The sequence below is a fragment of the Gorilla gorilla genome, chromosome X (genome assembly GCF_029281585.2).
Source record: "Gorilla gorilla gorilla isolate KB3781 chromosome X, NHGRI_mGorGor1-v2.1_pri, whole genome shotgun sequence".
Classification (NCBI taxonomy): domain Eukaryota; kingdom Metazoa; phylum Chordata; class Mammalia; order Primates; family Hominidae; genus Gorilla; species Gorilla gorilla.
Window position 1 is genome coordinate 147,120,332 of NC_073247.2, and position 10,411 is coordinate 147,130,742.

A 10,411-nucleotide genomic window follows, 5' to 3' on the forward strand; every position below is an offset into this window, starting at 1 on the left:
CTTGTGCTTTACCTGCCCTGGCATGGTATATAAAGACTTCACCTCCAAGTCCTGAGCACCCACATACATATACTCATATATAATTGTGCTATACGCATGTCTGTGTGTATGGATAAACCAGTACTTCACAGATATACACAGCTCAATGATCTACCGCAAGTAAAACCTGGAACTGCCATCCAGATAAATAAATACAACTTGCCAGCAACTTTGAAATCTCACACCTGGCCCCTCTTAATCACAATATTCTCTCTCCCTCTTAAAGGTTACCATTATCCTGAATTTTATGGTAATCACCAACTTATTCTTTTTTTGTTTTTGCTTCCCACCTAAACTCGCATCATTAAATACTATTCTTATGTTTTCTTCATTAAGAAAAAGTAACCTTTTTGTTATTGTGGTTGCTGTCTGAATATTCCTGTCCCCACATAATTCATATGTTGGAACCTAATAATGTGATAGTATTAAGAAGTGGAGCCTCTGAGAAGAGATTAATTCATGAGGGCTGTACCCTCAGGAATGGGATTAGTGTCCTTTTAAGAGGCCTGAGTGAGTCCCCTACCCATTTGTGCCATGTGAAGATGCAGCAAGAAGGCACCATCTATGAAGCAGGGAATGAAGCCTCTCTAGAGACCAAATCTGCTGGTGCCTTGATTTTGGACTCCCAACCTCCAGAGCTGTGAGCAATAAATTTCTGCTATTTATAAATTATCCAGTCAAAGGTATTTTGTTATAGCAGCCCAAATAGACAAAGACTGTGGTACATAATATGCACGAAGATGTTCGAAGGAAAATGGAATGAAATATCTAACCATATCTGAGGAGTCTGGCTCCTGGCCAAAAACGTATGAGTGACTTTTTAGGCAGCCCTCATGATCTGGGTGAAAGGCTGCCCTCCTCACATCAGAGGTGTTCCACAGCCAATGCACTGCACTGTCCAAAGGGAGCTGCAGTCAAGGGCTCAGTCCCCTACCCAGGCAGCCATCCTCTTACCTATATCTGCATTCCTAGCCCTAGCCCTACTCCTAGCCCACTTATCTGGGGCCTTTAGCCCTGGTGCCTCTGCCTGAACTTCCTTATGGAGAGAGGAAAAGAAATCTTCAAGACACCTTTCTCCATGCTGGCTCAGTACTCAGAACTTTTTCACTCCAGACCTTCCCCTCTCCTTATTCCCAGGTTTGTAAAACCACAGGAGCCTTTGTTCAGGGATCCCTTGACAGTGAGACTATTCTTCAAGTGTGATTTCTGTGCTTTACATTCAATCATTGGCCAATGTCATTAAGTTGTTAGGGACCTCCACTAATCAGATACCTGCAAAGAAGTCGTTGAAGTTCTTTCCCAAGGACACACAGCTAGTAAGTTGCAGAGGCACGATTGGAACTAGGTGTGTGTTATCTGTAGCCTGAGGGCCCTTAACCCCACAGCACCTAGAATGACATGGAACTTATCTGCGTGTGGGGGCAGGTAAACAGATATTCATTAAAGGTATGTTGAAAATGAAGATAAGGAAAATTAACTTTTTTCTTGCTATCTAAACAAAATGCTTTTCATATTTTGCTTTATTTTCTTCTTGTCCTTACTTTGTATACACACACATACACACAATGTATATAATTTTTTTCTCTCTCAACTTACAGTCATTACACTGTTATTACTTTGTTTTTGTAACCTGTGTTTTTAATTTTATTTGAAAATAAGTGCATTCTTTCTGATTACAAAGCTGGTTTCTTACTGCAGAGGCCTTTTAGTTTCATAATTTCATAATGGCACAAAGCAGAGAATAAAGAGTGAACTATACTGCCATAATGTCAATTATCCAGAGAGAACCACTCAAATTTTTACTTTTATTCATTTTTTACTTTTTAAAATATTTGTAAACATTTTTATATATTTCCTTCTACTCAGTTCTCTACATACCTACCCATTTTTCCTGTTATAAAACTGGAATCACGTGAAAACTTTCAATTGTACCTTCTTTTTGCTCAGGACAGAGTCTTGAAGACACCCACATGTAGGTGGCAGGAATGGAGGAGTGCATTAGGTAAATGGTGTCAGAAGAGGTAAATATTGGAATCCTAAATGCAAGGAGAATTCTCCAAGCAGTCATCAAATGCTTCTGAGAGGTGAGATGTGAAGGAAAACTGCTAAGAGGAAGTGGCATTCACTACCGAGACGTTCCCTTATGTCATTGGAAAGCAGGCCAGTAGGATGAGGGCGTCAGCTCTAGACTCAGGGCAAAGGAGGCAGGGAAGGGTCAAGAAGGAGAGGGAGCAAGGACAGGGTGCGTCTCATGTCAATTTGGTGTGTGAGGTAAGCAGAGAGGAAAGATGATGCAATTTGAGGATTTTGGGGGTTGAGAAGCCCTGAGAGGTGAAGGATCTACTGTCATGTGAGAGAGGGATGAGATGCAAGGAGGAGGAAGGTCACTGATGCAGCAGGAGACAGAGCTCGCAGGATGGGGAGGGATCAGAGACACAATGAGCAGAGGAGGAAGCAACAGTTATTCCAGTTGGGGGTTGGGTGCATCTGTGGAAAGGTGCACTCAACAGACCTGTTCCTCTCTCAGAGAACATTCCTTCCCCTTCCTGTTCTGCACTGTCTTCTGTCTCCTGGCTTCTGCACAAGACAGGTAGACTCAGAATTGTCACCGCAATCTGGGGTAGAGAGGACTCTAGACAGCTGGGGCAGCCTGAGGGCACTGTATACCTGAGGGGGTGTCAGAGGATGGAAGCAGATGGTACCCATCAGTACCAAAGATTCCAAGAAAGCATGCGATTACAAGTACATATTTCTTTTCTTTAACTCAGGTTTTCTTAATTTTGTTTTAGCATGGAGAACTTTCATCCATATAATAGCTGATAAGGTATTGTAAAACTGCTGTTTCATGAAGTTCAGCTAGAGAAATTTCCTAATGTACATGTAAGCATTTTGGCAATACTTGGAAACTCTGCAGATGTTGACACTTTCTAGTAGATCTGTAATTTGAAGTAACAACTGAGCTGATCAGAAATGTGACTCTCTTTATAACTCATCTCAACATGCTCATAAACTCTTATTTCTACTGATAGAAGAAACTACCAAACCTTGCCACTTTAAGGTGACTCAATTCCTTCTGGTTTAAAATATAATCACTTTTAGGCAATTAATTGCTTATTTTGTTCTTCATTTCAGTTGTGTAGATTTAAAGTCCAATATCCTTATGAAGGCTGCCCTGTCCCTCTCATGTGCCCTTCCCTACTCTCCCTCCTAATCCTTCCCCCTTTTCCTCTTTCTTCATCCCCTCCTCATGCCCCCTTCACCTCCCTCCTGCTATTCTTCCTCCTCTACTTCTCCTCCTTGCTTTTCTCCTTCTTGTCCTCCTCTCCCTTCTCTCCCTCTCCCTACCCAATCCTCACTTCCTTCTCCTTCAACTCCTCTTCTGACTCTCACTCTTCTTCCCCTCGTCTTCCTCCCCAAGAAATTATCTGGCTACAGATGGCTGCAGCAAGGAGGATGGGCCTGTCCCTTTTGCTCCCTCATCTCCCTTGGTCTTTGAGTGTTTGCCATTTTCCTCTCTATCTTCAACAGATAAGACTGACTCTTCCTGGCCTTTGGCACACAGATGCTGGTATTGATGGTTTCCATCATGGCCTCTAGTCAGGACAGCTACATACTCTGAACCATTCTCTTTCAAGTCCTGGTCCTTGTCTTGCTGACCAGTCTTCTCAGTGCCTCTGTGGATTCTTTCTGGGCCTGCAGCTGGAACTCATTCATGCTACAAATGACCCATAGGGAATCTGACAGCACTGTGGCAGGACCTCTCTTTCCTAAATACCAGGCTGTCATTTCTGAACTCCTGTTGCTGCCTCTTGTTGGTGTGGGGCACTGAGGGCAGGTCTCACTCCCAGAGCTACCAGTAGGATGTGGGGCAACATGCCATTATGCTCCGGAATTCCCAACCTTTCATGGTTCCTGTCTCAATACTCCCTACTTCTTTCCCAAGCCTCCCTCCAGGGTCACTGCATACATTTACACATATTGTGCACTCTGCAATTAAAGTAGATCCATTCACATGCAATATATCCTGGAGTTGTGCAGTGTACAGCCTGCCTGACAGTACATATTTACCCCGTGCCCAGCCCCCTCCCTCGCTCCGCCTTGCCCAGCTCTAGAAGAGCCCTACTCCCTCCTAGGGGTCAGATATCAGCACCTATATCTCTCCGAAAGATTTGAGGTTCAGCAAATGTATACTTAAACACAAGTCTAGCTCTAAGAAATTGTGCTCTGAACTTCTCTCCATACACAGCAGTCACTGAAAGAGCTGTGCACAACTTTGGGCACCACAGTACTTAAACAGTGATAGGAAGAATGTGGAGATGGTCCCAATGAAGAGAGACAAATTCAGAATTAGTGCAAATGCTTTTACAGTTGTGATTCACTTTATGCACTTCATACATGAAAACAAACTGAAGTGTTATTCTTTCTTTTCATGTGTGCTCCAATGTAGAAATTACGTCATACTTAGGTCTTGTTTTATGTTTTCTAGACTTTCCCAAGCTTTTTTCTATAAGGATTTTCCTACATATGGAAAAGTTGGAAAAACTGTTCAGTAAACACCTGTACACCCTCCACCACAATCCAATGATTAGCTTTTGGTCATATTTTATGGGTATCATTTTTAATCTCTACATAATAGTTCATCAAATCAATGCATCTTAATTTTTTAGACAATCTCCCCATTTTGGATATATTCCTCGATTCCAAATCCCCAAAATTATAAGTAGTAATGCTTAATGATAATCTCTGAGCACAAGACCCTCCTTCCTGAATTTTTGAAGCCTGTGACAGCTGATAAGCTAGAATGTTGATGCCAGTGCCCCTGAAATTTTAATCTTTGAGGAAGGGTCTAAAGGGACTAATAGAGAATAGAAATTATAAGTGAATTCAGAAGAACAAGTACCTTGATACTGCTAGGAATCCAAATCTTAGAGCAGGCACAGTGTCCCGGGCCTCTGTGAGTGTGTGTTTATGGGGGAGGGGTGTCACTGGATTCTACTTGTTCTGCCCAGGAGTACAGGCATGAGCCACTGTGCCCAGCCCATGAAATGTTAAAGTGGATTGATCTGCTCATCCATGTTGGAGGGTCCAAAAAACATACGTCTCGTGACTGAGAAACAGATTTGTGAGAGGAGCCCCTGCAACCCCAAAAAGTTTTGTAATTGCTCTTCTTTTTTTTTTTTACTTTTTTTATTTTTTTATTGATCATTCTTGGGTGTTTCTCACAGAGGGGGATTTGGCAGGGTCATAGGACAGTAGTGGAGGGAAGGTCAGCAGACAGACAAGTGAACAAAGGTCTCTGGTTTTCCTAGGCAGAGTGATTGTGTCCCTGGGTACTTGAGATTAGGTAGTGGTGATGACTCTTAACCAGCACGCTGCCTTCAAGCATCTGTTTAACAAAGCACGTCTTGTACCGCCCTTAATCCATTTAACCCTGAGTGGACACAGCACATGTTTCAGAGAGCACAGGGTTGGGGGTAAGGTCATAGATCAACAGGATCCCAAGGCAGAAGAATTTTTCTTAGTACAGAACAAAATGAAAAGTCTCCCATGTCTACCTCTTTCTACACAGACACAGCAACCTTCTGATTTCTCAGTCTTTTCCCCACCTTGCCCCCTTTTCTATTCCACAAAACCGCTATTGTCATCATGGCCCATTCTCAATGAGCTGTTGGGTACACCTCCTAGACGGGGTGGTGGCCGGGCAGAGGCGCCCCTCACCTCCCGGACAGGGCGGCTGGCCGGGCGGGGGGCTGACCCCCCACCTCCCTCCCGGATGGGGCGGCTGGCCGGGCGGGGGGCTGACCCCCCACCTCCCTCCTGGACGGGGTGGCTGCCAGGCGGAGACGCTCCTCACTTCCCAGACGGGGTGGCAGCCGGGCGGAGGGGCTCCTCACTTCTCAGACGGGGCGGCTGCTGGGCGGAGGGGCTCCTCACTTCTCAGACGGGGCGGTTGCCAGGCGGAGGGTCTCCTCACTTCTCAGACGGGGCGGCCGGGCAGAGACGCTCTTCACCTCCCAGACGGGGTCGCAGCTGGGCAGAGGCGCTCCCCACATCTCAGACGATGGGCGGCGGGGCAGACGCGCTCCCCACATCTCAGACGATGGGCGGCCGGGCAGAGACGCTCCTCACTTCCTAGATGGGATGGCGGCCGGGAAGAGGCACTCCTCACTTCCCAGGTGGGATGGCGGCCGGGCAGAGACGCTCCTCACTTTCCAGACTGGGCAGCCAGGCAGAGGGGCTCCTCACATCCCAGACGATGGGCGGCCAGGCAGAGACGCTCCTCACTTCCCAGACGGGGTGGCAGCCAGGCAGAGGCTGCAATCTCCGCACTTTGGGGGGCCAAGGCAGGCGGCTGGGAGGTGGAGGTTGTAGCGAGCCGAGATCACGCCACTGCACTCCAGCCTGGGCGCCATTGAGCACTGAGTTAACGAGACTCCGTCTGCAATCCCGGCACCTCCGGAGGCCGAGGCTGGCGGATCACTCGCGGTTAGGAGCTGGAGACCAGCAGGCACTCGGCAGGCTGAGGCAGGAGAATCAGGCAGGGAGGTTGCAGTGAGCCGAGATGGCAGCAGCACAGTCCAGCTTTGGCTCGGCATGAGAGGGAGACCGTGGAAAGGGGAGAGGGAGAGGGAGCCCGTGGAAAGGGGAGAGGGAGAGGGAGAGGGAGAGGGAGAGGGAGAGGGAGAGGGAGAGGGAGAGGGACATTGCTCTTCTTTATAGGTCAGAAATTCTAGTGGAAACTACTGCCACTGAACTGGTATAATTAAATGCAATGAGGATAGCTGGATTGTGGGGTGGCAGGGGCCAAGTGGGGGCACTTAATTGACAAAGACAAAGTGTGCATAGTTACTGTAATGGGCAGCAGATTCAATGCAGCAATAAGAATAGTCTGACTCACAGGGACATATGGCATTGATTAGTTGGTCATGGTGTCCCTTGAAGAGAAACAGATGGCAGTCTACTAAATTCTTACTTGATATATATAAGTGGATGAGTTCTAGATTGAGTGCACAGAAGTCTAACCTGAATCACCAAAATAGTCCTAGCCCTTCGATCAATTCCCAGATTTGAGTCAATTTACAGACCCAGAACCCTATGAATAAAGAAGGACTCCACTCCACTCCACTGCCAAAAATATATACTGCTAATTTTCTGCAGCTTTCCCCAAAGAGATCTATGGCTTTAGGGGTGAATGTGCAGTAGGGAAAATGAAACAATCAAACTTTTCAGCGATTACTGTATATTGCTTCTGAACTAGCACTGATTCCAAAAGCCTCAAAATGTCACTGCAGTTCACCAGTCAGAGTTAACAGTTTATGGCGGTCAGGGGATTGATAGAGTTTTACTTCAGGTTTGTCTCACAATGGGTCCTCCGGGTCTCTAAACTTATCCTATGGTTATTTCCCCAGTTCCAGAATGTATAATTGGAAGAAAAATACTCAGCAACTGACAGAATCCTCATACTATTTCCCTGATCTGTGGAGTGAGGACTAATGTGGTAGGAAAACGCAAGTGGAAGCCACTAGAACTGTCTTTACCTAGGAAAATAGCAAACCAAGAGCAATACCATACTCCTAGAGAGATTGCAAGAGATTAGTAATACCATCAGTGACTTCAAATATGCAGACATCCCCATTTAACTCACCTGTTTGGCCTATGCAGAAGGCAGATGGATCTTGGAAGATGGTAGTGGGTCATTGTAAACTAAGCCAGGTGATGACTCCAATTGCAGCTGCTGTTCCAGATGTGGTTTCATTTCTTGAGCAAATTAACATATTCCCTGGAACCTAGTATGTACCTCTTGACCTTGAAAATGCTTTTTTTCTCAATAACTGTTAGTAAAGACCACCAGAAGCAATTTACTTTCAGCTGGTAAGACCAGGAATACACCTTCGCCATCCTACCTCAGGCGTATTGTATATCAATTTTCAAGCCCTACATCATAGTTTAGTTCACAGGGATCTTATCACCTTTCTCTTTCACAAGACAACACACTAGTCTGTTACACTGATGACATGCTAATTAGACCTAGTGAACAAGAAGTAGCAACTACTCTACACTTCAGGGCTCCTCTAAGTATCCATTGGCTCCAGTTTGAAATCTCAGTATCCATTGGCTCAATGACTTTCATGCTGTTTTGTAAGGAAAAGGCTCTTCTGAAAACACTTCTGTGCTGGGTCCATGGTGTATGATCTAGGAACCAACCTGCTATCACTTATCATCATGACAGGGCTCGATAGAAAAGAAAAATTATGACAGGAATCTGTGGGTAAACCTTCAAAAGAAAACCAGAGTCGTCCATTTGGACCCAACAAGAGAAAGGGATGGTTTAAACTCAAGGTTTTTATGATGCCATGACCCAGAGTGAATGTGTGTATGTGCTTGTGTGGAGGGTGTGGGGAGAAAGCCCATTTCAGTACACACATGTCCCCCATAGGTCTTCGGTTCCTCCCCCACATTCTCCAGATGCTCCTGTTCCTCTCAATTAGACAAGCTTACTTGGGTGGCCCTGGGGCAATGACCCCAAAGCCTCAGTGCCAAACTGTTTAAGTTCACAATTAACTGAGACCCATCTCTGCAGAGGAGACCAGACTGCTGCCCCTAACCTAACAGCAGCTCACAGTTTCAAGCACTAGCTGTGTGCCAGCAGTGCGATTGCTACGGACATACTGCTCTCCCTTTAATCCTCCAAACAACCCCAGAAGGGTCTATTACCCTTTCTGCATTTGACCAGTGCAGAAAGTGAAGCCCAGCCAAGCAAAAGTCACTTGCCCAAAGTCGCACAGCTAGTAGGGAGCAGAGCCAGGAGTTGAAAGCCCCCTTTGATCTACCTCCAGAGCTGACACTATGACAGCGACACTGCCTCCCCGTGGAAACCAAAAGCAATAGCACACTCTTCACTGCACTGGGGGGAAATCTGGAGGATGAAGGTTCTAGAGAAGACAACAACAACAACAACAAAACAACAACAACAACAACAACAAATCACTGGCCCGTGTAAGGTCTACTCAGGGCAATCAAGAAAATCTGAATGGGGAATTAAGACAGCGAGATGTCTCAGTCCTCTGGACCCACCAGACCCAGAACCCTGTGAATAAAGGGGAGGCTGGGCCTCCTTGAGGAAGATGGCAGATAAAACCTCTCTCTCACTCACCTATTCCCTCAGTTTCACAAGCTCTCTCTTTTAAAAGTCATACATATACTTTAAAAGAGTTACAGCTTCTTCACAGCTCGCCTGTTGCAGCTTCTGCACCCTGCTGTGGATGTCCTGGGACAGGATAGTCAGGAACTCCTCCAGCACCAGCAACTCCAGAATCTGCTCCATGGAGCGCATCTCAGGCCAAAGTCACCCATGGCGAAACTCCCATGGCGAAACACCCATGGCGAAACTGCTGGTGTCCCGGGCACCAGCAGCCTCTTGGAAGCAGAACCCTCAGAAGCACAGGTGGGAGGCCGCCAAGCTAGACCTTGGGTCGGGCGGGAGCAGCAGGAGTTCTGGCTCCGGGCGTAGGAACTTCCATAGTTTCCCTCTCACAGGAGGGGAACCCTTTCCGCTCGCGGGAGCCCAGGCCAGACGCCACCGTCAGGCTTCCAGACCACCTTGGCCCCGAAACCAGTTGTGCCCGCCGGCCAAGGCGCCCGGGGCCAGGAGAGAGAGATGATGGCTTCAGCAGGAGTCCGGCGTGCTCGGGTTTCAAGTTCCAGCCGGTGAGCCCAACTTTGGACCCGGCGGAGCTGTCTCCAGTAGCTTCGCCTCACTGGGCTTGGGACGCTGCAGCTCCTGTCCCCGTTTCGCTTCTACCAGGACCTCCGGGAGGCACAAAAGCAGGCAGCTTTCTCCTGTCTGTGTTGGACCCACGCAGGACTAGGCCCCCGGTCCACACGCAGAAAGTCCTAGCACGGAAGTTTGGCGTCCACAGACCAATTTGTCAGCTTAGGACCAACGTTAGGGCTGCGTTTCCCGAACGACACCATTGTATCAAGCGGCCATTGGATCAGGTCTAGCCACAACTCGCAGCTGACCAATCAGAAAAGAAAATTTGGCTCCAGGACGGGACCAGCGAGGGACCAATTGAAAGACAAGAGGCGGGGCCAGCAGGCAAACCTTAACCCCAGTGACCTCCGTGGCTGTTGAAGGCAGAGGGTAATGGGCGGGGTCGCTAGATCGAAGCTTAGGTCTTGAAGATGGGGATACTAAAAAGCAAATCCAAAGCCACTGTGAACTGCAGGCGGACGACCGGAGTCAAAATCTCCAGGATGGTTTGTTAAAATGCGAATCCCCGGGTTCCTGTGAGATTCAATGCGTCAGGGTAGCGGGTGGAGCCCCGAAATACGACTTTTTAACAAGCTCTCCCTACAAATTCTCCCCATA

The 10,411-nt window shown here is 47.3% G+C and overlaps 1 protein-coding gene across 6 annotated transcripts in view; it reads right to left on the reverse strand.

Annotated features, from left to right (window-relative positions):
* ZNF75D (zinc finger protein 75D) overlaps window positions 1-10,053 on the reverse strand; it is a 66,174-nt gene extending 56,121 nt beyond the window's left edge. For 2 of the 6 annotated variants that reach the window (XM_063702867.1, XM_019019798.3), the window contains exon 1: window positions 9,194-10,053. Coding sequence is in view for 1 of the 6 variants with exons in the window: in XM_055376047.2 (XP_055232022.1) it covers window positions 7,685-7,737 (53 nt within the window). In the remaining 5 variants the exon portion in view is untranslated. Of the gene's footprint in view, window positions 1-7,684; window positions 7,872-9,193 lie in introns of those variants that run through there. The other 4 variants (XM_055376047.2, XM_055376044.1, XM_063702868.1 and 1 more) reach the window with 4 other exon arrangements.
* Window positions 10,054-10,411: the final 358 nt, after the last annotated feature.